Raw genomic sequence first — 27,481 nt, 5'->3', positions numbered from 1 at the left:
TTATGAATTTTAACATAACACATGCCCCTTATATTTAGCCCTATTTAAGCAAAATTTAGTGTTCTCTTAGTATGATTAGGCTTCTCAAAGTTGTACATACTCTGAACTTTTCAATAAACCTTTCAAAGATTTTTAACGTCAACTTTTTTAAAAATCAGTTTCTAAAAATGAGATATTCTCATTGAAAATAAATATTTTTATTAGTGATATTTAAATACTGAAAAACTATCTCTGCTTTTTTCCTCAGAATCAAATGGCTATAGCATGTGGATCTCGAGCTCATTTAGAAAAAGAATCAATTGCTCAGGTGAGACTTCATTAATTGGCATGGGACAGCCAATTAATTGGCTTTTATTTCTTTTTTTACATATATATTTGGCAAGAAATTGGCTTTTATGTCTAATCTCTTAAACATGAGGTTCCTTTCAAAAGAAATTAATGTTTTAATTGTGGAAAGGTTGTGAAGGATTGGCACATTTTAGAATTGATTTTTTTTAAGCATAAACAAGAAGATGTGGACTTCGCTTTGCCTTAGGATGCAAGCAGTTCTTTTTAATATATTTTTAAGATAAAGAGAATCTGTTCTGTAATAAAACAAACTTCTAAATTACGCTTTTTTTTTTTTTTCTTTTTGGAGACAGAGTCTCCCTCTGTTGCCCAGGCTGGAGTGCAGCGGTGCAATCTCGGCTCACTGTGCAACCTCCACTTCCCGGGTTCAAGCAGTTCTCCTGCCTCAGCCTCGTAAGTAGCTGGGACTACAGGCGCACACCGCCACACCTGGCTATGATTTTGTATTTTGGTAGAGACGGGGTTTCACTGTGTTGCCCAGCCTGGTCTTGAACTCCTGAGCTCAGGTAATCTGCCTGCCTCAGCCTCCCAAAGTACTAGAATTACAGGTGTGAGCCACTGTGCCCGGCCTAAATGATGCATTTTTTAACCAATCAACTTGCCTTTATTTTTTCCTAACATTGGCACAGTAAAGTGCTTTATTTTGAATTTTATTCAGTTAAAAAAAATTTTTTAACTTCATTCCTCTTAGAAAAACACTATACCTTAAAATTTCACAAGTTTGCAACTGCCCTTTTAGGGTGTAAAAATGTCACTAAAGATGTTTAATTCTTCATTTTGTAGATTATGCTAGAAAAACTAGAGTAACAATTTCCCAGGTCACTCTTATGCACACAAGGCTTTGAGAACCAGTAGAATAAAAGGTTGAACCTTTCCCCCTATGATTCGGAAAAGAGATATGTAGAAATTTTAAGTTTAAGTTTAAATTTAAGTTTAAGTGACAAAAACCTTTTAAGGATTATATTGAAGTACAGAAACTCACTCTCTTTTTATTTTTTGTTTATTTACTTTTGAGACAGAGTCTTGCTGTGTCACCCAGGATGCAGTGCAGTGGCACAGTCTTGGCTCACTGCAACCTCTGCCTCCCGAGTTCAAGCAATTCTTCTGCCTCAGTCTCCCAAGAAGCTGAGATTACAGGCACGCGCCATCATGCCTGCCTAATTTTTGTATTTTTAGTAGAAGGGGTTTCACCATGTTGGCCAAGCTGGTCTCAAACTCCTGACCTTAGGTGATCCACTTGCCTTGGCCTCCCAAAGTGCTGGGATTACAGGCATGAGCCACCATGCCCAGCCTTCTTTTTTTTGTTTTGTTTTGTTTTTGTTTTTATGAGACAGAGCCTAACTCTGTCACCCAAGCTGGAGTGCAGTAGCGCAATCTTGGCTTACTGCAACCTCTGCCTCCCTGATTCAAGCGATTCTCCTGCCTCAGCCTCCCGAGTAGCTGGGATTACAGGCATGCGCCACCACACCCAGCTAATTTTTGTATTTGTCGTAGAGGCGGTTTTGCCATTTGGTCTCAAACTCCTGACCTCGTCATCTGCCCTCCTTGGCCTCCTGAAGTGCTGGGATTACAGGTGTGAGCCACCACGCCTGGCCTCTTCTCCTTTTTTTAGAAATAATTATTTTACTAGCACCTAGTCTAGTATTCTATGTATCCTAGAGATTCTCACTGATGTTTGAAAAAGGTTAATCTGTTAACCATAGAGAATAGCACACTCCTAGTATTTAAAATGGGAAGAGAGCTTGGAATTAATCCAGCTTCATCAGTTTAACAACGCATAGGGGATAAGAAAAGGAAAAGTATGTGTCTAAGATGTTCAGCACATTTTATATATATATATATGTGTGTAATTATAAAATAGTATATATATGTATAATTATAAAATAGCATATATATATATATATAATTGTAGTAGAAACTATTAAATACTAAATTCCCACAATAGGAAATGCAGCTATAGCCCTAGATGAAATGTGCAGCCAGTAAAGCTGATGATAATGGAGACTATTTAATAACATGGGATAAAACCTGAAATATTAGGTTGTTTGTAAAAAATAGTATGATATTATAAATACAGTTATCTGTGTTGAAATAACAAATAGGCCAGACGCAGTGGCTGACACCTGTAATCCCAGCACTTTGGGAGGCTGAGGCGGGCGGATCACCTGAGGTCAGGAGTTTGAAACCAGCCTAGCCAACATGGTGAAACCCTGTCTCTACTAATAATGTAAAAATTAGCCAAGCGTGGTTGCAGGCACCTGTAATCCCAGCTACTTGGGAGGCTGAGGCAGGAGAATCACTTGAACCTAGGAGGCAGAGGTTGCAGGTGAACTGAGATCACGCCACTGCACTCCAGCCTGGGTGACAGAGTAAGACGCCGCCTCTTCAAAAAATAAATAAATAAATAAAATAAAATAAATAAATAAAAATTTGTTTCGGCACACTAAAACAACTAATGAAAATAGATCAATACTAATTTAATGGTTTTTTAAGTACTTTTTTTCTTTCTTTTTTAAAAAATACGTTAATGAGATGAAAAAGGATAATCTACTTGGTGAAGGAAAAAAGATAGTTTGGAGAAATAGCCAAAGACAGACTTAGGAGCCAGTGAGTAATATAGGCAAGAGATAATTCTTGTTATTTGTTGGTGGTGGCTGTAGAAAGGAGCCATGTGTTTTGGTTTTGTTTTTCATGGTGTAAATTCTTTTCACTTAGAACTTGCATTGGTTGAAAACTCTGAATTCTTCCTAGAAATACACTAGTATTTAAATGAGACTATGCTATGGTCTAAATCTTTTACCTAGTACTGCTCTTAGCCAGGTATCAAGGCATCAATCGCAGGAACCACTTATTTATAATTCATCTTGTCTCCATCCATTCATTCTTTCATCTCTAAAACCTAGTGTTTGATTTAGTGCTCTTAATTCCCACAGAATTGGCTGCTATTCTATAAAAAGAAAGGATAACCTTTGATACTCACTAGAGATCATTGGTTGTCTGCTGCAGATGCTATGACAACTACTGCTCAGTAGGCTTGTTCAAGTCCAGCTTATTCTTATAGAACCATACCTGTCTCACAAAAGGTTGTCTCCAAGAGGCACAAGACATGAATCTGCCTCATGTCCAGAAAACTGCAGCATGGCTTTCCATTTCCCTTCATGTGCTGTCAGTAATTAACCCCTGCATGGTGATCAGTCTATGGACAATGAGCAAATTATAAAAGAATTAATCAAGATAGCAAATGACAACTTCAGTAGCTTATTGCCTAATGTTCAGAAACGTCTTTCCTTGATTTTTTTCTACATTTCTCAATTATTCTACCACCTCTTTTTACTGCTCCCTTGGAAGACAAACATGACACTGCCCTGATGGAGTCTTGTATCATCCTTAAAAGTGCTCATATTCCCATCTGTTCTGTATAACGGTAATGTTTATATACGGTCTGGCTATTCTTGAATTTATCATTTTAAAAGGATTCAAAAATAGAATCCATTAGTGGTTATTTCATGTTTTTAGTTTTTGTTTAAAGAGTCTTTGCTTAAGTCTTGGGACTTCTTTGAACTTCTTATTTTAAGATAATGAAATTAGCAGTCACCTTTAAATTTCACCTGAATTAATTTCTTGTTTACATTTTATAAACATTGAAGATATTAGCGTTAACACTGAAACAGTGAAAATTGTTTTCCTTAATGTTTTAAATGGCCATTTCAGAAGATCATATAAGCCTACTCTCTTTTAGTAGCTTCACTTAACTAAATAAGTCTATCGTATATTTTAGGTATCTTCTAAATTTTAAGATATTTTGCAAAGTTCTAAAAACAAAAACAGGATTTTCTTGTTTGTGACTAACCTTGTTAAGCTTTTAAATATGTTAGAAATCAAATAACTTAAGGTCTTCATGTGAACTCTACATTTTTCTGCTTTTTAAAAAATAGCCATTATCCTAAAACAAACAAAAGTCCTGTATTAACATCCAAGCCAGAGCAGTCATGAATAGTTTTATTTGCTAACAAATAAGCTCACTCAAATCACATTAAAAATCACTCAAGGAGAATAATTTATAGGTATTGTTATTCTACCTTTAATTTTTATTTTTCTATCTTTCAATTTCTATTTGTTCCTTTCCTAAGCATAAGTGCTCTTTTGGAGGTTTAATCAGTCAACCAGTATTTATTGGAAGTATTTTATATGGAAGGCACTGAGCAAGCTGTTGTGAGATTCCTAAAGTATTTTAAGATGAGGTTTCTGCCCTATCTACTTAGAGAGGTAAGACATATTTACATCAACCCATAACTAGTGATTCTAGATGATAAATGAGAAGTGCTAGATCATTTTTAAAAGTTTGTTTTACGTACCATATAGATAAGTATTTTATTCTTCCTTTCCTTCCTGCCCTATTTAATACATAAGTAAAATTGTGGTCAGGAGAGTAAAGTAAGCTTTCAAGCTTTCTTCCTTTATGAAGAACATTATTGAGTTCCTGTTATTTTCTGTGCCAAACACTTCACTATATTCTTTAAAATAATCTCATTTAATCCTTTTAATAACTTTCTGAGGTAGGCATTGTTCTCATTTTATCGGTGAGGAAATGGACTTAGAGGGTTGAAGTAACTTGTTCAAGGTCACCCTGCTAATTAGTAATGGAGCCAGGATTCAAATATAGGCCTGCTAGTTTGGTGCTTTTTCTTTTCTTTTCTTTTCTTTTTTTTTTTTTTTTGAGTCAGAGTCTCACTCTGTCACCCAGGCTGGGGTACAGTGGCGCCATCTCAGCTCATTGCAACCTGTGCCTCCCAAGTTCAAGCGATTCTCCTGCCTCAGCCTCCTAAGTAGCTGGGACTACAGGCGTGTGCCACCATGCCTGGCTAATTTTTGTATTTTTAGTAGAGACGGGATTTCGCCATGTTGGCCAGGCTGGTCTCAAATTCCTGACCTCAAGCAGTCCACCTGCCTCGGCCTCCCATAGTGCTGGGATTACAGGTGTGAGCCACCGCACCTCGCCTGATTTGGTGCTTTTTCTGTGTTACTCTGTTCCACTGTGGTTCTGTTTGGTGATGATGGAAAAAGCCATGCAAAGGAAGAATGATACTAAAAATTATAATTTTGAAAAGCAAAAGCCAAAAGGAGGAAAGGACCTTTATCCTATAGTATGAGATATTAAATGTTCTAATAGACTCTTAATAGGTTGCTTATGTACGTAAGTAACACATCATTAGTTGAGTCTATTGCCTTAACTAAGGAACATTTTAAAAGATCCTGTCTTAAAGAAGCTGGGTGTAGTGGCACACGCCTGTGATCCCAGCTGCTCTGTAGGTTGAGGCAGAAGGATCACTTGAGCCCAGGAATTTGAGGCTGCAGTGAGCCATGACCACACCACTGGACTCTAGCCTGGACAACAGAAGGCGTCTCTGTCTCTAAAAAAAAATTTTGTTATTTTATTTTTTAGAAAGATCCTATCTTTTACTAATCTTAAATGTGAAAGTCTGGAATCCAGTGATAATAATCTTATGTTCTTATGTTTTAAAATGTGCTATGTTTTATGAATAATGGAATATTCTGTTACTACTAATAAAATTAATCATCAATAACAGTAGTGAAACTTCAGATGGGATTAAAACCTACTTAATCTTAATATCCAAAGTATTAAAGAACTCAGTATTTTAAATGTATTTAATTAGATCTCTGGCATACTTAGAAAGACCAGGTGTTAGTTTCAAACTCCTTTCTAGTCCATAAGTTTCATGATACTCTACTATACGTCTTCTGTCAATATTCTCATTAGTTAAGTATCAACTGCAGGCTTACATCTGTATTTTGTTTTGTCACTACATCCTGGAAACTGACATATTTTTTGAAACTGAAATATATGTGGGGCAAAACAGCATAAAATATGTAAGTAAACGAGATGTTCTCCTTGCTCACAGCAGCAGCTCCAAACCTGTTTCTCCTGGTAGGCTAAAGCCCTGGCCGCTTGTCTGACTCAACCTCCAGGAAATGAGTAACTGCTTCCTAGTGCCTCTACTCTGCTCCAAGCAGTAGGCATTCTTGCTGTTTCTTTAATATGCTTTGTTGGTGAAGCTCATGGAACAGTGGTGTTCTTATGTAAGATCTACTAGTCAATTAAATATTAAAATACAGTTGTCTACAGCCAGGTGTTTTCAGTGTCTCCTTTACAGATGAATGGAAAAGTCATTTATATTTTGTCTTTGTTTTCAGCGTTCTTACTTCCGTACTCTTCTCATGTATGGGTTCCACTTTCTGGTGTGGTTCCTTTGTGTCAAAGGAATCAGGGACACACAGTGTGGGTTCAAATTATTTACTCGAGAAGCAGCTTTGCGGACGTTTTCATCTCTACACGTTGAACGATGGTAGGTTTCTGACTGGAATGTATCTGTCTTATGACCCAGCCATCATTCTAGGTAATGAGAAGCAGCCCTGTGTATTTATAATGAACATGTAGATTTAAACAAAATTGACAATAATGTATGTAAACTTGATCTTGTCTTTATACTTTTCCTGAGTTGGATCTTATTTTGAAAATACACAAACCCAACAGTATGGTATAAAGTTATGTGTGTTCACCTTAATTGTAGACAGTAGAAATTGAGTGGCCTGAAAACATTTTTTTTCCTTAGACTTCCTTTTTTTTCCTTTGAAGAAAAAAGAAAAAGCTCAGAATATCAAAACAGAATAGGGCACCCATTTTCTCTTTTCTTCCTTCTACGGGAGATAAGGTGTCTTTCCTAAGACTGATCTTTTGACCTCTACATCTCCTTCCACCTTGTCAAAACCTAATCCTGTCCATGTATTTCATCTCTTGTGTATTCAGCCTTTTCCCCTCCATCACATCTTTCCCAGAACCCTCTCCATTGACCCTGCTGTGCCCTTCCAGCTCTAGCCCTGCGTCCTTCACAAGCAACCTTCTCTTGAAAAAGTGTTTTATATTCACTGGCTTTGTTTTCTTGCTTCCCACTCACTCCTCACCCCACCTTCTTCATGTGGATTTTCTTCCATGCCTCATCTTTTTTTTTTTTTTTTGATTTTCGCTCTTGTCGCCCAGGATGGAGTACAATGGCACAATCTCAGCTCACTGCAACCTCCGCCTCCCAGGTTCAAGCGATTCTCCTGCCTCAGCCTCCCAAGTAGCTGGAATTACAGGTGGGCGCCACCACACCCGGCTAGTTTTTTTATTTTTAGTAGAGATGGGGTTTCACCATGTTGGCCAGGCTGGTCTTGAACTCCTGACCTCAGGTGATCCACCCAAAGTGCTGGGATTACAGACGTGAGCCACCACACCCAGTCTACTTCATCTTAACATCTAGCCACCTCTATGTCATTGAAGCCAGTGGTCATGTTAAATGACCACTTGTCACACTTAACCTATCAGCAGCATTTGATACTCCTGAGCTCTCTTTTGAAATATACTGGAGATACAGGTGGCTAGCACTGTCATACAGAAGCTGAAACCCTGACATCAGCCCTGACATTCTCCACATGCATATATCCAATCCATGACAGGGCCTGTTGATTTTAGCTTTTATGTTCCTCCATTTCTCTCCGTCTCCACCACCGCCATCCAGAACACCATCCTTCTCCAGACTACCATGCTGTAGCCCACAAGGTCTTTGCAAATTTAAATGTGATCAATCATATGCACCTCTTCTGCTTATATTCCTTCATGGGCTTCCCATGGTCTTTAGTCTGGCCCCACCTGTGTCTCCACATGCGGACTCTTCTCTTTTCTAACCACGCCCCTTCTCACCTTCTTCTTCAGATCTTCCTTAGGGTAGCCTGCCCTCACTCTCTAAAGATAATATAATTAGCTCGGGTACCCCTAATTATATCCTGTTGCAGTACCATGTGCTGTATTCATAGCACCTATGACATTTGTAGTTTTTTCTTATATTTGTGTAATTGCTTAATGTTTCTTTTTCTCGATTAAAGCATAATCTTTCTCCATGAGAGCAAGAGTCACATTTAATTTTACTTATTAGTATATCCCACTATCTAATATCATGCCTGGCACATGGTAGGTACCCAGTAAATACTGTTGAAAGAACTAATACTTAGTCATGGGTTCTGTGTGAATCCTGTTCATGTTGGGTATCTGCATGATTATGCCAGTATGTGTCCATTTTTATACTCTACAATTTTTGTGCATCTGTTTTCAAAGACCTGTTGTCTTCCTAGAAATATATGCCATATAACCCCCAAAATGCTACTTTAAAAAATGTATTTTCAGAATTATCATTCAGACTTTTTAAAATCTTTTTTCCTAGATTAAAACATTTTAAGTAGTCTACATTAGTTGTCAAATTTAGATATGTGTTTTTATTGTGTTGAAAAATAAACTGATAGTTAATAGACTTTGAAATCAGAAAATCTAATTTAAGAAACGACTCTAGAAGTAAAGCCCTCTGTCTGCATTAGCTATTTTTCAGTCAGCTGTTGGCTCCAGAACTAGGGTCAGAGATGCAGGGTCAGAGATGCAGGTTCTTTGTGGTTTGAAAGGAAGAATTTAGAAATTGAGAATACTATTTTTCGTTGTTGAGGATCTGTCATTTTTGTTGAAATATAAAAGGTTAGGATTGATAACTTAAAAATCATGAAGCTTCCCTGTCAGGATTGTTCTAGGGCAGCATTGTTTAATAGAAATATGAGACAGAGGCAAGGCATATATGTAATTTCAAATTTTCTATTAGCCACATTTAAAAAGTAAAAAGATGGCTCATGCCTGTAATCCCAGTTCTTTGGGAGGCCAAGGTGGGGAGGATCACTTGAGGCCGGGAGTTAAAGACCACCCTGGAAAACATAGCAAGACCCTGTCTCCAGAAAAAAAATTTTTTTTAATTAGCTGGGTGTGGTGGTGTGCACGCCTGTAGTCCCAGCCACTTGGGAGACTGAGGCAGGAGGATCTCATAAGCCCAGAAGTTTAGGCTGCAGTGAGCTATGATTGCACCACTGTACTTTAGCCTGGGCAACAGGGTGAAATCCTGTCTCTTAAAAAAAGTAAAAAGAAGCTGATAAGATTTACTTGTTATCCAATATATTTCCAAGATATTGTCATATCACCATACAATCAATATGAAAAAAGTTGAAATATTTTACATTATTTTCTTTGTACTATATATTCAAATTTACAGCACATCTCAATTCAGACTAGCCACATTTCAAGTGCTCAGTATCCTCATGTGCTGAGGGGCTGTTGTATTAGACAGCAGTTCTTGTGGGGTTAAGTTAAAGAACGTTATTGGGTTTTTTTTCTTTTTTTAATGTTAATGTTACATGCAAGCCTTTTATTTATTTTGTTGTTAATTGACATAAGATTGACCTCACTTAATGGACCTCACTTAATGGCTGGGGATGGTGGCTCACAGCGGTAATCCTATCACTTTGGGAGGCTAAGGCAGGTGGATTGCTTGAGTCCAGGAATTTGAAACCAGCATGGGCAACAATGGTGAAACCTGTCTCGGTTTGTTTTTTGTTTTAATTTTATTAGGGAAAAAAAAAGATTCACCTCACTTAAAATTTTAACTGCTCACATTTTTCTTTAGGGTACATTATGTTTATTTGGTGCCTCTAAAGGAGAACCACCAAGTATACATGTATCAGTTTAATGAGCAGTATACCCTTCACCACAATAATACGTCATCAGTGGTTTTTATTTAAACATCTTTGTTCCTGCACTTTAAATCAAGACTAAAGAACAATATAAGTTACAGAAACCAAGTTGTATATCTATGCCTTATTTCCAAATGTCGCCTTTGACATTTGACTATTTTTTCTTAGGGATTCATTGAAATTTTTCTCAGAACTTTCAAGAAATCGAAATCAAATAGAGTTTCTAGGTATTAGAAATCTGTAAAGGAGTATACCTAAAATTAAGACTTTTGGTATCAGCTGGGCGCAGTGGCTCACGCCTGTAATCCCAGCACTTTGGGAGGCCGAGGCGGGTGGATCACTTGAGGTCAGGAATTGAAGACCAGCCTGGCCAAAATGGTGAAACCTCGTCTTTACTAAAAATACATTTTTAAAAATTAGCCAAGCGTGGTGGTAGGCGCCTGTAATCCCAGCTACTTGGGAGGCTGAGGCAGGAGAATTGCTTGAACCCGGGAGGCAGAGGTTGCAGTGAGCCAAGATCACGCCACTGCACTCCAGTCTGGGCGACAGAGTGAGACTCTGTCTCAAAAAAGACTCAGTATCTCTTTGGATTCAGAACTGCAGAGTTGAGTATAAGTATGTTAAGTATATATATTCAAATATTAATATAAATTAAATGGGTATGTTAAAAATACAAAGATTAAAAAGTTTTAAGTAATGTAAATTTGGCCTTCAAATTCAGATACATATATATACAGTTGTCCCTTGGTATCTACAGTAAATGAATTCTAGGACCATCACCCACAGATACCAAAATCTGTCCAGATGCTCAAGTCTTTGCTATAATGGTGTAGTCTTTGCATATAACCTACGCACATCCTCTCATATACTTTAAATCATCTCTGGGTTACTTATACCTCATACAAGGTAAGTGCTATGTAAATAGTTGCACTGTGTGTTTGTTTTTTGTTGTTAGTGTTTTGGAGACAGGGTCTCATGTCACTCAGGCTGGAGTGAATATGGCTCACTGCAGCCTCTGCCTTCTGGCCTTAGGCGATCCTCCCACCTCAGCCTCCTGAGTAGCTGGGACTACAGGTGCATGCCATCACGCCCAGCTAATTTGTGTATTTTTTTGTAGAGACAGAGTTTGCCATATTGCCAGGCTGGTCCCAAAATCCTGAGCTCACGTGATCCTCCCACCTCAGCCTCCCAAAGTGCTGAGATTATAGGCATGAGCCACCGCACTCAGCTTATATATTTTATTTGTATTATTTTTTATTGTGGTTTTTTACTGTTTATTTTTTAATATTTTCAGTCCATGATTGGTTGAATTTGCGAATGTGGAACCCATGGATATGGAGAACCAACTATGTGTATAGCTTCATCTTCAGAGCTGTACTTCACCTAAATTCTTTCCATTTATGGAAGTTAAAATACCTGGGCCAGGTGTAGTGGTTCACACCTGTAATCCTAGCTCTTTGGGAGGCTGAGTTGGGCAGATCATTTGGGCCCAGGAGTTCAAGACAAGCCTGGGCAACATGGCAGAACCCTATCACTATAAAAAAAAATACAAAAATTAACTGGGCATGGTGGTGGGCACCTGTAATCCTAGCTACTCAGGGCGCTGAGGCAGAAGAATCGCTTGAACCCAGGAGGTGGAGATTGCAGGCGAGACTCCGTCTAACAAAAAAAAAAAGCAAATTATTAGCAAGGCGTGGTGGCACATGCCCATAGTCCCAGCTACCCAGGAGGCTGAGGCAGGAGGATAGCTTGAGCCCTGAGGTCAAGGCTGCAGTAAGCACTTCATTGCACCACTGCACTCCAGCCTGGGTGATAGAATGAGACCCTGTCTCAATAATAATATATATATATATGTTTTTTCTTTGAAATGAACTTTGCTTCAATGAATACTTTTTATTTTTAATCAGTGTTATAATTTTATATATTAAATAGTTAGCTTGATAGGCTTAGAATAGTAATTCCTTGCCCCAATTTCCACTCTGTAGCTGTGGCCACTTTCAGCTGTTTTTTGCTATTTCTTTGTGGTATTTGCATTTGTGTTCAAAATGGGTCTGCATAGCTATTTCTCAGTTGTTCAGTTTTAGATATTAATTTCCAAAATAGGAAATCGATGCTAAGAACTAAAGTTCTCTTAAAGTTCTGTATACCCTCCACATGTAAACTCCAAATACAGTTTTAAAATAATCATTTTTTGTCAGTATTGATAGTCATAGCTGTGTGAAGATAATTCACATTTGAGTGCAGCATTATTATATTACCTTTCTTGTACTACTTTTTGTTTTCCTGAAGGTAATAAATGTTTGGGGTTTTTGTTTGCTTGACTTTACTATGGATCTGTTACTTACTCATGTTCAGGCTCTCAAGAGTATAATTTTCCCTCACTGTGTTTAAACACAGATTCTGCATTTCTTCATTTTCACTGGAGACATCTCAGTCAGCTCATGTCTTTCTGCTTGCTCTCTGGCCTGTGATACAGCTTGCTCCATCCTCTATCTCCATTTCCTTATTTATACCCCTATGTTAGTAGAGCACATTCCTCTATTAACTTTCTAAAAATATGAGAAAGAAACTTTTTGATTCCTTGCATGTGAAAAAAAAAATTGATTCTACCCTCACATTTGTTTTATAGTTAGGTAGAGAAAGGATTATAATCATTCAAAATGGAAATTTTTCCTCAGAATTCTGGAAATATTCCTGTATTGTCTTTGGCACTCCATGCTTCTGTGAAGGAGTCCAATTCTGAATCTTGACTCTTCGCATATTGTTTCCACCCCCTTTTGGAAGCTTTTTCTCCGCAGTGTTTTGAAATACTATAATTCTAGGCTTTAATGTAGTTCTTTTTCATGCATTTTGTTGAGTATTCAGTAGGTCCCTCTAATTTTTTGTAAATTGACAAATTATAGTTGCATATGTTTAGGATACAAAGTGATATGATTTATGAATACAACGTGGCATAATTAAATCAAGCTAATTAACGCACATCCTTTTTTTGTGGTGGGAACATTTGAAATTTACTATCTTAGCAATTTTTAAGTGTACAACACATTATTATTAACTATAATCACTACATTGTATAATAGATCTCCAAAAAAAACCTTATTCCCCCATCTGAGATTTTGTACCCTTTGACTATCGTCTCCCCATCTCCCCACCCAGCCTCAGGAAACCACCATTCTACTCTCTGCCTCTATGAGTTTGATGGTTTTAGATTCCACATAAAAGTGAGAGGATATGCAACATTTGTCTTTCTGGGTCTGATGCTTATTTCACTTGGCATAACTTAGCATAATATTCTCCAATTCCATCCATGTCACAAATGACAGAATTTCTTTTTTAAGGCTGAATAATTTTTTTTTTTTTTTTTTTTTTTTTTTTTTGCAGTTGCAAGATTTAATAGAGTGAAAACAGAGCTCCCATACAATGGGAGGGGACCCAAAGGGGATTGCCATTCCCTGCTTGAATGCCTGCGTTTATATCCCGATCATTGTCCTTCCGCCTGTGCTCTCAGGCGATATATGATTTGACTATTTCTTTACCTCCTGCTTTAGCCTAATTTGTATTTCAGTGAGCCCTCTTTATGACCTGATTGGTTGGGTGTTAGCTGAGTTACAAGCCCCATGTTTAAAGGTAGGTGCGGTCACCTTTCCCAGCTAGGCTAAGGAATTCTTAGTCGGCCTAGGAAATCCAGCTAGTCCCGTCTCTCAGTCCCCACTCTCAACAGGAAAACCCAAGTGCTGCTGGCGAGACCACCACTCTAACTGCTTCCTGCTGAATTGGGGCGTAGTAGGGGTCATGCAGTTGAGATTTCCTCTGGGGGGTGCCTTCGATGCCATCAACATCGGAGCATGGGCTAGCAGGCCAGTCCAGGGGTCCACAGTAGATCTTAGTCATGCACTGCATCTGGGGCTCCATTTGAAGAACCATTTGTAGTTTTACAGCTTTGATTCTGGAAGAGACAAACTTAACAAGGAGGTTAAAGATACAGGGATTGAAATGTATGGCCTGAAGTGCAGGGGCATATGGGTGTGGGCAATGAAAGTGGGGTTTCCTTTAGAAAAACTCCTATACATTGGGGCATCAGTATTTCCGGGAAGCCACATTCTCCATAGAAGCTCTTGGTAAGGAGAGCTACTGGTGGTACAGCGGCATGGAGGGGGTGCAGTGAGAGTGAAAGGGAGTAAGAGAACAGTAAAGAGAAAAATATGACAAGGGAAGGCCATGGGGATTGGGGATCTGCGATGCTAGTTACTTTCCTCACAGTTGTCGCTTAAAGAGCAGGCACAGATCCTCTAGAGGTTCACAGGAATAGCTAGCGTTGTCTCCTGGATTTTCGGTTTCCTTTGGCAGTATCCAGGGTTTGATTCGAGTGTGATGTATCCAAGACTCCACACCAGCCACTTTAAACGCGGTTGGGGTAGATAAAAGGACTGGATAGAGTCCTTCCCAGGATATGTCTAGGGATGCGGAATTAGAGGGAAGGGACTTGACTAATACCATGTCTCCAGGGTGGAATAGTTCCTTTCCCTCTTCTCGGGGACAGGCTTCCTGTAATGTTTTAAGAACTTGTTGATATTTGGCTAAGGAGGTGATGTCTGCAACTAAGTTGGCCATCTCTCGGTCAAGCACAAGGTCGTTGGATAGGAATGGCTGTCCATACAGCATTTCATATGGGCTAAGTCCCGCTTTTGGGGGAGAGTTTCGGATTCTTAGTAAGGCTGTAGGCAATAGAGCAGCCCATGCAAGGTGGGTTTCTTGGGTTAGCTTTTTTAGATGTCATTTGAGTGTTTCGTTCATTTTCTCGACTTTTCCTGAGGATTGTGGCCTCCAGGCGCAGTGTAAGTGATATTGTATGCCTAACGCCTGGGATACCCCCTGGGTTACTGCAGCCTTGAAAGCGGGGCCATTGTCACTCTGTAAGCCTCGGGGAAGTCCGAATCTGGGAATTATTTCATGAATTAGTGCCTTTATTACCTCTTGGGCCTTTTCTGTCCTACAAGGGAAGGCCTCCGCCCAACCAGTGAGAGTATCTACCCAGACTAGTAGATACTGAAATCCCTGAGATTTGGGCATGTGGGTAAAATCTAGTTGCCAGTGTTCTCCTGGTAATGGCCTGTTCTTTGTTCTCCTGAATGAGCTTGGCGATAAGGCAGGGGATTATTTCTTTGGCACACTGCACAGGCCGTGACTATCTGCTTGATAGTTTTGAAAAGGCCTGGTCCAGTAAATAATGATTTGGCCATCTGATGGGTGCTATCAATGCCTAAGCGAAAGGTCTGGTGAAGGGTTTTAAGTAATTTCCATTGGTTAGCTGCAGGCAAAAGTATTTTTCCTTCTTCAGTGGCTAGCCATCCTGTGGGGAGGAAACTGTGTCCTCATGAGGTGCCTCATTCTATTTCTTCTGCTTAGTACTGGGGCTTGGTTTCCTGGAGGAGATTACCCCATACTAGGGGTCCTTCTACAAGCATTTCTAATGGAGGGTCCCGCCTTGCAGCTCTTTTGGCTTTTTTGGCTTCAATATCTGCTTGGTGGTTCCTTTCTATTTCTCTTTTCTTTCCTTTCTGATGACCCTGGCAGTGTAAGACTGCCACCTCTTAAAGCTCAGCTCAAGCCGTAACGAACACGGACCAGAGGAGTGTGCAGTTGCAAGATGTAATAGAGTGAAAACAGAGCTCCCATACAATGGGAGGGGACCCAAAGGAGGTTGCCCAAGGCTGAATAATATTTCATTGTGTACATATACCACATTTTCCTTCCCAGTTTTTCTGTTGACAGACCCTTAGGTTGATTTGATAACTTGGCTGTTGTGAACAGCGCTGCAGTGAACATGAGAGTGCAGTTATCTCCTCAACATACTGATTTCAAATCTTTTGGATAAATACTCAAAAGTGAGATTTCTGGACCATATGGTAATTCCGTTTTTAGTTTTTTGAGGGACCTCCATACACTTTCCCATAATCACTATCCTAATCTACATTCTCACCAACAGTGTACAAGGGTTCCCACTTCTCCACCTCCTCACCAGTGCGTGTTGTGTCATCTTTTTTATAATGGCCATTCTGACAGGGGCTTTAATTTGCATTTCCTTAATGATTAGTGATGCTGAGCATTTTTTCATATATCTCTTGGCCATCTGTATGTCATCTTTTGAGAAATGTCTATTCAGGTCCGTTGCTCATTTTTTAATCAAATTAATTGTTTTCTTTCTATGGAGTTGAGTTCCTTGTATATTTGTGATGTTAGCTCCTTATCAGATATATGGCCTACAGATATTTTCTCCCAATCCATAGGTTATCTGTACAGTCTGTTAGTATTTCTTTTGTTGTGCAGAAGCTTTTTAGTTTGATGTAATCCCATTTGTCTGTTTTTGCTTTTATTGTCTATGCTTTTGGGATCCAATCTAATAAAAAACACATGGCCCAGACCAGTGTCATTTAGTTTTTTCCATATGTTTTCTTCTAGTAGTTTTACAGTTTCAGGTCTTATGTGTAAGTGTGTAAGTCTTTAATCCATGTTGAGGTTTGTTTTTGTTTTAGTTTTTTGATATAAGGGTCCAGTTTCGTCCTTCTGCATATGGATATCCAGTTTTCCCAACACCATCTATTGAAAACTCATGTCCTTTAGTTCTGAGAAATGTTTCTTAATCTTTTTTTTTTTTTTACAATCTCTCTTCATTTTCTCTGCTCTCTTACAAACAGATGTGGAACCCCCTTACTAGTCCTGTAATTTTATCTTCTCTCTTCTTTTCTAGTTTTGATCTTTTGAGATTTCCTCAATTTTATTATCCAGTCTTCTTTTTGAATTTTTATCTCTGCTGTCAAAATTGTAATTTCCTAGAACTCTTTTTTTTGTTTTTCAGTATTAACTTTTTAAAAAACCTATTCTTGTTTCATGACTACAGTATCTTCCACTACCTCTGAATATCTTATTTAAAACTGTCATTTTCTTTACCTGCATTGTTTCTGTTGCCTCTGATTTTATATGTTTCTTTTTAACACTCATTCTTCACATGTCTATAGTATGGCACTAAAACACTCAGTAGAAGCTGTGTCCATGCGCAGAGCCTCTGAATGGTAAATTTCGCTACAGGTTAAACCAGCAGAGCTTCGTGTGAGAAAGTCCCAACTGGCATTGTCTTTTGGACAGGTCATTTTCATGAAAGTAGAGTCCTTCAATCTCCTGCCTAGGAGCTGTGAGCCTGGCTGTTAGCATTCACAGAACCAACAGAGAAAAGGCATGAAGGGAAGGAAAATCTTAGATGTTCAGTGAGTGCTACTTGCAGCCCCACCTGTGTCTTCACCTGAAGACATCATTTGAGGCCTTCAATGCCTGAGCCTCTGGGGTGCTCTTTGGCACCCTTCTCCCACTGCTCCAGTCCATGTTCCCTACAACTTCCAAGGTTTTTTTTTTATTATTATTATCATCTCCTCCCATCTTTGTTCTTATATGTTTATTCCATATTGTTGTGTTAATTTTGATAGGGCTACAGGAGGCAGCAGTGGGGTTCATGTCCATCTGGTGGGTTTAACAGGGTCTCAGCATATTCTTTGTTCTTTAGGAATCTGTTAGTGAGATAACAGCTGTACCAGGAACTGAGTAAGAAAAGAAAACACAGTGGCTCAGCCCAACCCATATTTGCATAAACAAATGAAGGCATCTTAGTTGGAGAATAACCCTTATACTGTTTCCCCCTAATAACGTAAGGCTCTATATAGAAGTACTTGGTATTTTAGTTAAAATGTTTGCTTAGGTAACAGACTGGGCACTTATAGTATGATGATATGAGCTGCATTTTTTTGTATGTGTAAAAAATACCTTCATGTCTTCTAAAATGTTTAAGAGGAAAAAGACGTAATTTAATTTTGGGTCAGGCACAGTGGCTCAAGCCTGTAATCTCAGGACTTTGGGAGGTCAAGCCAGGCGGATCATTTGAGCCCAGGAGTTCAAGACCTGGGATACATAATGAAACCTCTTCTCTACAAAAAATACAAAAATTAACCAGGCATGGTGGCACAGAGATGAAAATTCAAAAAGAGGGCTAGATAATAAAATTGAGGAAATCTCAAAAGAACAAAACTAGAAAATAAGAAGATAAAATTATAGGACTAGTAAGGAATATCTGGGCCTATGCTCCCAGATGTTCGGGAGGCAAAGGTGGGAGGATCACCTGAGTCCAGGGAGGTCGAGGCTGCAGTGAGCCCTGATTGCGCCACTGCATTCCAGCCTGGGTGACAGAGTAAGACCCTGTTTAAAACAAAACCGAAAAATTCTTTTGGTCTAGGATTTTTTTTTTTTTAATATAAAGTGATTTCAATTAACCACCCCACTCTTTTTTACTCAATTGTTTTGTGTATTTGATAAGTCACTAGCTATATACTGATATCCTTAGAAATAATATATAATAATCTTGTTCAGGTTATCAAGTATCATTAGAACTAACTCAGCCCACTAGCTAATATTTTGTTTTTGTGTTAAAAGGAAAGTTAAGGGTTAAGCACCAGGCTTAATATTGAAATTATTTCTTTTTTCATGAGTATCACAGTTCTAGGGGATGAAAGTTTTGAAATACAACCCACTTTTGTAAATGGTTTTATCATCTTAACTAAGTATTTTATTTGCATAAGAAAAAGCATTGTTTTAAAAAATAGTTTTCATATTGAATTATCCAAATACTTGGAATTTAACCTATTTACCTAATGGATGATTATGGTATTGTGGCAAAAAAAACAAAAATCTCCCAAATTCAAGTTGTCTGGGATTGGAGAAATCAAATATAAGTGGACTTTAGGCATTTTCTTGTCTGTATTAATAATGTTTTACAACCAAGCCCTAGAAGTTTGAACTGTGCTCTGTGCAGCCTAGAAAGTGGGGACTGACTCATGGATGAAGGCAAAACAGTCAAGGACTTTAGACAGTTTAAATGACGATGAAGAAGATTTAACAGGTAGTGGTGCTTTTCTTCCTGAGCTTTAATACCAGTGAGAGAAGCAACTAGTTCAGAGAAATTTTGTAAGCAGAATCCAGGAAAATTTATGAGTCAGGATTCAGAACCTTTAAGGAAAGCAGGTTTGACCTAAGCCAAGGCACTGACTGAAAAGAGGCTTTAAGAAAGACCTTTTGTAAGTGGTAAGTGGAAGGAAGGATACACTGGAGATTTAGACTGGAAATGGTTTTAACAGTATATATTAGGACAAGTAAGACAATATATCAGATTCCTGTGTATGTATTAGTTATACCCAAAGAGTATTTCAGACTAGTCCAAAGTAGCTTTTTACTTTCAATACTTGCCAGTATTATATTGTGCAGGACACCACAGGGAAGGGGAACAGAAAAGACAAGGAAGGCCCTGGGGACACTGTATTAGAAAAGTAATCTTGATCCTCTGATGATAGAAGAAAATAGGCAACCAACTCTAAAGTAATGTAAAACAGTCTCAACTAGAGCATCTCGGAGTTTTGTTTTATCAGCTCTCTGAATCAGTTGAAAATGTCAGTTCTTTACCTTGAGCTAGTCCAGTTAAGGTTAGGATTGAAAACCATCAATCTTGAAATTTTCCAGGATTAAATCTTTTCTTGGAACCCATGAGGCTAGTTTTACCTCTGTGAGTTTCTGAGTTGTAATAGAGATACAATATTATGCAATGATATTCTAAATTATTATTTGACTTGAAACTTCTGAACTACTAAGCTTTGAATTATTTGACTTCTGTGAATCTGATCTTCAGGTTTATGGTATAAGCTTTATATCTGCCATGTAAGCTTCTTTAAAACATGCCAAGGTAGAGATACAGTTGTGTTCTATTTGTCTTTAAAAATAAATATCAATATATTTTCTATTTTAGGGCATTTGATGTAGAACTACTGTACATAGCACAGTTCTTTAAAATTCCAGTAGCAGAAATTGCTGTCAACTGGACAGAAATTGAAGGTGAGTATATTGTTTATTGTATGATTGTCTTGAGTCAGACAAGGGAGAGATATCAGATAATACAGTTGTCTAGTAAAGTCAGCTGGCTTTAATGTTCTCCTTGCTCCCCTCATCAAGCCCTTCTCAGCTGTCTTGACTCAAAGATCCAGTTCCAAGGAGACTAGTACCTACTAATACCTTCCATCTGGCTTGCTGCCTTTTATATTTTTTGTCTGTTCATGGGGCCTTCAGTAGGCCTACTACCTTGTCGAAGAAACTTCAATAAAACTTCCTACAATAGACAAAGTCATGGTGATCTGAAGTTAGAAGGTTGATAGTCTTTTGAGATAGATACATTTATTTTTTGCATCACCATTTCCTATATATATATTTTTTATCACTAGGTGGATATTAATTAGGTACCTGCAAACCACTATGCAAAGCTAAATAAGAAATAAAAAATTTTTTTATGGCCAAGCACCATGCCTCATGCCTGTAATCCCAGCACTTTGGGAGACCAAGGCGGGTGGATCACCTAAGGTCAGGGGTTCGAGACCAGTCTGGCCAATAGGGTGAAACCCCGTCTTTACTAAAAAATACAAAAAGATGGCCGGGCGTGGTGGCAGGCACCTGTAATCCCAGCTACTCAGGAGTCTGAAGCAGAAGAATTGCTTGAACCCGGGAGGCAAAGGTTGCGGTGAGCCAAGATCGCACCATTGCACTCCCACCTGGGCAACGAGTGAAACGCCATCGGAAAAAATAAATAAATAAAAGTGTTTTTACTCCAAATGTCCACAGTCAATCCAGAGCCATTTTAAAACTATATCTGTACATATATCCAAAAATATAAAGATCCCAACTCTATCATAACTTGAAATCTATCATAAATCTTAATAATTCCTATTTTAAAAGGCTTAGACAGCTCTGGCTGTATAGAATTTTAAACATACTCTAGTTTTCTCCTTACCTTAGAATGAACCTAAACTAATTCACAGTGTGGGAGCAGTTAACATAATCAACTGGAGACTTTTTCAAATCCAGCTCTTCTGGTGAGAGTCCTTGTTGCAGTAAACCATTATTGCTCTGTAACCTCAGATGTTTAGGGACAGAAAAAGGTTAAGAACCAGTCTCAAGATTATACAAACTATATAGTCTAGGATGAATTCAGACCTCTTTACGTCTTGCTGAATCAAACTGAGTTTACAAAATCTTAGCTCATCTCCACAGTAGCTGCCTAGAATCAAAGAGGATTGGGAAGCAGGTCAAAGGATCACTCAGGGGTATCATGATCAACTCTGTTGATTTGTGTAGATCTTTGGCCAACATAGACTCTATGGGAAGATGAGGTGGGGAAAAGTAAAAGTCCATTTTATGTTTAGTCATTTGCTTATTTGCATTACAGAGATAGTTGTATTGTAATATGAATTGTAGGTACCTCAACTTCCTCATTTGTGGGATGAAGATAATTTTTGGCCCTGATAAACGATAATGTCTCTACAGTGCTTTGGTGGTAATGTTTTCAGAAGAAAGCTGTCATATAAATTCAGAGCAGTGAAAAAGGTCTTCTTTAAATATAAAGTATAATTAAAATGATAATGAAATGTTAAACCTTCCTCCTGATACTTCTTTATCTGCAGGTATATACTATAAGTAATGGTTATAAGAATCTGCTGTGGCTGGGCACGGTCACTCATGCCTGTAATCCCAGCACTTTGGGAGCCTAAGTTGGGAGGATCACTTGAGCCTAGGAGTTTGAGATCAGCCTGGGCAACATAGTGAGACCTCATCTCTATTAAAAAATTGTAAAATTAGGCAGGTGTGGTGCGTGCCTCTGTACTCCCAGCTGCTGGGGAGGCTGAGGTAGGAGGACTGGATCATTTGAGCCCCGGAGGCCAAGGTTACAGTGAGCCATAATCGTGTCACTGCACTACAGCCTGGGTGACAGAGCAAGATCTTGTCTCAAAAAAACAAAAAAAGAATCTGCTGTGATATGTGGATCAGATATTTAATTAGGCTGGTGTTCTTGTGTAGCCCGAGACAAAGAGGTCTGGACAAAATTATCTTAAGTCTGATCATAGGCTTTATTTTTTATCATTAAGATTGGATTTATGTAGAAATAATCATATTTATCTGTTGTGCTGTATCTTTAGTTGTTTCATATGTAATTATTTTCAGTAATGAGCACTCAGTGAGTAGCTTTTTATTAGACTTTTCTAGAGCCCTCACCATATGTAGTCCTTCCTTTCTATAGTACGGCCGTATGAAATTTTCACTATTTAGATCCTGTCAAGTTTCGTTTCACTTCAAGATGTTCTGTTTTTGTTTTTAGAGAAAACCACTACACTCACTTCAGCTTTGAAATTGTTTCACTTTATGGTCCATGATTTAAAAAATTAAGGTGCTAAAGGCTCACAACGATCATGTAGACTGACTTTAAACTGATACATTTTCTGCTGAGTTTATTTAAGCTAATTTGTTTTTAATTATTTTTAAATCACAGGTTCTAAATTAGTTCCATTTTGGAGCTGGCTACAAATGGGCAAAGACCTACTTTTTATACGACTTCGATATTTGACTGGTGCCTGGAGGTTTGAGCAAACTTGGAAAATGAATTAGGTTGTTTGCAGTCTTCAGTTGTGTTCTTATGCGTCAGTGTCACATTTCATTTCATTTGAAACTAAAATTTTAAGTAAAGCTGGAATAAACTTCTTGTCATTGTCTGCCTTTTGATAATTTTAAAGAATTAACTTTCCATAAGTAAAAAAATATATATCTCTTTGGATATAAATGATTTTTAAAAGATGTTTCTTTAAAAAGTCAGATTTTCTTTTGTTTGTTTAGCTTCATTATCATTATAATTCTGAGAAACATAATTTTTGTAGACAGAAGTGATTCTTACCCTAAAGTGCCTGCATAACTCTCATGAACTTAACTATAAACTACAATCATGTAACAGTTTTCAGAGGTTTAAAAATAAAGCTAGGGTATAAGTTTAAATGTATATAAATTTATCCAAATCAAAGAAACCTATTTCAGCCTACGAAACTTTAGGAAATTATATGTTAAAAGCAAGAATACAGACTTAGTCAGAAAGGTGTTCATTTCCTTATAGTCTTACTCATCTCTAGCACTGGAGGCCAAGATGAGAGGATCACTTGAGCCCAGAAGTTCAAGGTTACAGTGAGCTATGATCGTGCCACTGCACTCTAGCCTGGATGATGGAGGGAGTTCCTGTCAATCAATTTTGTAATATTAATATATTTACATAGTAACATCAGAAGCCTCTTTGAGATAGCAAGAGAACTAATAGCAATTATAAAATAATGAACCCCCAAAATCAGATTGTTTCTGCCATCTTAGAGAAACAAACTAGTAATAGTTTGACATTTATTAAGTGTTTACTGTATGCCAACCAGTGTTCTAAGCACTTGATATATAATGACTCACAACAGAAGAGGAAACTGAAGCACAAAAGGGTGACCTGCCCAAGGTCACATATTTAGGAAAGAGTGGAGTCATGATTGTAACCTGCATAGTCTGGATCCCAAGCCCACACTCGTTAATGACTGCTATAGTCTTCAGTTTCTGAAGGTATGAAAACTGGGGATTATATAAGTAGAAAGTTTTGGCAGTACATTGAATAAAACATTTTTGAGTAGAAAAGTAAGCTTAAAATGACTCCAGTAGTTTGAACAACAGTGATAATATCATATCTGCAGTAGACAATAAGCTTCTTGAAAATAGAAGGCTTGCCAGGCGCGGTGGCTCACACCTGTAATTCCAGCACTTTGGGAGGCCGAGGCAGGCAAATCACCTGAGGTCGGGAGTTCAAGACCAGCCTGACCAACATGGAGAAACCCCGTCTCTACTAAAAATACAAAATTAGCTGGGGTGGTGGTGCATGCCTGTAATCGCATCTACTTGGGAGGCTGAGGCAGGAGAATCACCTGAACCTGCGAGGCAGAGGTTGCAGTGAGCCGAGATTGCACCATTGCACTCCAGCCTAGGCAATAAGTGCGAAACTCTGTCTCAAAAAAAAAAAAAAAAAAAAAACAGAAGGCATGTCTTACTACAATTAGTATCTCTAGCACAGGGCTTAGCATATAGTAAACACTTAATGATGATGAGATGAATAAACTTTATTTACTACCAGATTTTGTGAGCATTAAAGTCACTTAAATGGATAAATCAAGAATAATAGCAAAGAGAAGAAAAGACCATGCTCATAAGAATTTTTAAGAATAAGCCTTGAGCCAAAAATAAGATCCTTAATGAAATTATAAAAAGGCAATGAAATAATTTGTTATTGCTCTTTATAAACGAGATAGAAATGCATATTTGAAGTATAATAGGAATATTGAAGGGAAGTCACGATACTTTTTATGTACTTTGTCTGTGAACACTATAGGGAAAAGTCTGATGTCATTGATGCCAGCTTACCTTTCTAAGCACAGATTTACCTAAGAGGAATATGGGACAGAATCTGAGGCAATCAGAGAGAAAAGGTAGTTTAACCTGTTAACTTACAGAATCTGCTAACAAAAACTACATGCAACAATAGCAGAGTGAAATAGCAAAATAACAGCTACCATCTTTTTTTTTTTTTTTTTTTTTTGGAGAAGAAGTCTTGCTCTTGTCCCCCAGGCTGGAGTGCAATGGAACAAACTCAGCTCACTGCAACCTCCGCCTCCCGGGTTGAAGCGATTCTCCTGCTTCAGCCTCCTGAGTAGCTGGGATTACAGGTGCCTGCCACCACGCCCGGCTAATTTTTTGTATTTTTAGTAGAGCTGGGGTTTCACCATGTTGGCCAGGCTGGTCTCGAACTCCTGACCTCAGATGATCCCCCCACTTCGGCCTGCCAAAGTGTTGGGATTACAGGGGTGAGCCACTGCACCCGGCCACCATCTACTATCCTTATAGTATGTACAAGGAAGAGTAATGAACATTTTGCATGCATTATGTGGTTTGATCAAACAACTCTATCATGCAGGTATAATTACCCGCATTTCACAGAACGAAGTAGCCAAATAATTTGCCCAGGGTTACACAAGTAGCCATTATTTATGCTTCTACTGAAATGAAAAATAGGAAACAAAGGAACATGGAGCATGATTAAAACAGTATAACCTGAGGATCCTCAGACAACTTGGCCCTGTCTATGTCAAGTCTTCTCACTTGTTCTTACAGAATAAATATATATATATATGAAACTTATTTGACTTGAGGGTCACATATGGACAATAATGTCTCTTGACATCTGTAATCCTCTATCTCCATATAGTTATGTATGGTTGACCGTTGAATATAACACAGGTTTGAACTGCACAGATCCACTTATACCTGGATTGTTTTCAAAAAGTGTATTGAAAAAGTTTTTGGGGATCTGTGAAAATTTGAAATAGCAACAGGAGGTTGCTATAAAATTATAGTAGTAAATGATAGACTAATATCTACATGTATTTTATGCATTAATGACATAACCTTTTCTTAATATCTTTCATACTATCAAAGACTTCGCTATTAGTCTATAATTTACTATATAAAATACACATGAATCTATTCAGAGATTTATCAAAATTTATGCATACATAGACCATACGTATTCAGTTGAGAGAAATTTAAACAAAGATGCAATATTAGGCTGTGCGCAGTGGCTCACACCTGTAATCCCATCACTTTGAGAGGCCAAGGTGGGTGGATCACCTGAGGTCAGGAGTTCGAGACCAGCCTGGCCAACATGGTGAAACCCCATCTCTACTAAAAATACAAAAATTAGCCGGGTGTGGTGGCAGGTGCCTGTAATCCCAGCTACTTGGGAGGCTGAGGCAGGAAAATCACTTGGGGAGGTGGAGGTTGCAGTGAGCCAAGATCACGCCACTGCACTCCACCCTGGGTGACATGAGTGAGACTCCGTCCCAAAAAAAAAATAAGATGCAGTATTAAATCATAACTGCATAAAATTAATAATTTCGTAGCCACCTCCTGTTGCTATTGCATGAGCTCAGGTGTTGTGAGTATCCACTTAAATGCTGTGTGACGCTGACCATCTCCATATGAGCAGTTCGTCTCTCCAGTAAATTGCATATAACAGTAGAAATTGAGCTCTTGGAGTTCTCATGTATTTTTCATGTTTAGCGCAATACTGTAAACCTTGAATAACACCATGGGACCGATATGAAGTACCATTAGTGATGCTGGAAATACTCCCAAGAAGCAGAGAAAAGTCATGACGTTACAAGAAAAAGTTGAATTGCTTGATACGTACCATAGATGAGGGCTGCAGCTGAGGTTGCTCACCATTTCAAGATAAATGAATCCAAGCCAGGCATGGTAGCTCATGCCTATAATCCCAGCACTTTGGGAGGCCGAGGCAGGCGGATCACCTGAGGTAGTTCAAGACCAGCTTGGCCATCATTGTGAAACCCCATCTCTACTAAAAATATAAAAATTCGCCGGGCGTGGTGGCGGGCTCCTGTAATCCCAGCTACTTGGGAGACTGAGGCACGAGAATCACTTGAACCCGGAAGACGGAGGTTACAGCAAACCGAGATTGCACCACTGCACTCCAACCTAGGTGACAAAGCGAGACTGTCTCAAAAAAAATAAAATAAATCCAGTGTAAGGACTATTGGGAAAAAAAAAAAGAAAATTTGTGAATCCATTGCCACTACTACATCTGCAGGTACAAAAATCTTGCAATTTTTGCAAAATACCTTTTCTCTCATATTGAAAATGCAGCTTTTAAGTGGGTACAGGATTGCTATAAGAAAGACATACCTACAGACTCTAATATGATTCACAAAAAGGCAAAGTCATCATATGACAAGTTAAAGGAAGGTGAAGGATCTAAAGCTGGGGAATTTAATGCCAGAAATGAATGGTTCATTTTAGAGGTTTGGCTTTTTTAAAAAAGTCAAGATAAGGGAGAAGCAGCTTCTGCTGATCCAGGAGGCAACAGACGAGTTCCCAAACACCATTAAGAAAATCATTGAGGAGAAAGGATAACTGCCTAAACGGGTTTTTCATGCAGACGAAAGTGCCCTAATCAGGGGGGTGGGTGGGTGGAATGCCACAAAGGACATTTATTAGTAAGGAAGACAAGCAAGCACCAGGATTTAAGGCAGGAAGAAACCGGCTAACTGCTGTTTTGTACAAATGCAATCGGGTATATGATCAGGACTGCCCTTATCTATAAAGCTGCTAAATCCTGAAAGGAAATGATAAACATCAGCTGCCAGTCTTCTGGTTGTACAAGAAGGCCTGGACAATGATAACCCTTTTTCTGGATTGGCTCCATTGATGTTCTGTCCCTGAAGTCAAAAAGTACCCTGCCAGTGAGAAATTGCCTTTTAAGGTTCTTTCGACATTGGACAATGCCCCTGATCACCCAGAACGTCATGAGTTCAACACGGAAGGCTTAGCAGTTGTCTACTTGCCCCCAAACATGATCTCTAATTCAGCCTTTACATCAGGGAGTCATAGGACCTTTAAGGCTCATTACACACAGTTCTCTATAGAAAGGATTGTCAATGCTAGAACAAAAGCCCCACAGAACATGAAAGTCTGGAAGGGGTTTGGGTCTGGTGGCTCACGTCTGTAATCCCAGCACTTT

At 38.6% G+C, this 27,481-nt stretch overlaps 1 protein-coding gene across 1 annotated transcript in view; it reads left to right on the top strand.

Moving 5' to 3' along the window:
* ALG5 (ALG5 dolichyl-phosphate beta-glucosyltransferase) overlaps window positions 1-22,579 on the top strand; it is a 49,802-nt gene extending 27,223 nt beyond the window's left edge. Inside the window, exons 7-10 of the mRNA XM_009248576.4 lie at window positions 248-307; window positions 6,562-6,713; window positions 19,805-19,890; window positions 22,370-22,579. Coding sequence (XP_009246851.3) covers window positions 248-307; window positions 6,562-6,713; window positions 19,805-19,890; window positions 22,370-22,485 — 414 coding nt within the window. The 3' untranslated portion in view covers window positions 22,486-22,579. The remainder of the gene's footprint in view (window positions 1-247; window positions 308-6,561; window positions 6,714-19,804; window positions 19,891-22,369) is intronic.
* Window positions 22,580-27,481: the final 4,902 nt, after the last annotated feature.

Source organism: Pongo abelii, chromosome 14 (assembly GCF_028885655.2).
Source record: "Pongo abelii isolate AG06213 chromosome 14, NHGRI_mPonAbe1-v2.0_pri, whole genome shotgun sequence".
In the NCBI taxonomy this organism is placed as follows: domain Eukaryota; kingdom Metazoa; phylum Chordata; class Mammalia; order Primates; family Hominidae; genus Pongo; species Pongo abelii.
Note: the sequence above shows the minus strand (reverse complement) of the source record. Positions and strands in the feature narration are given on the sequence as shown.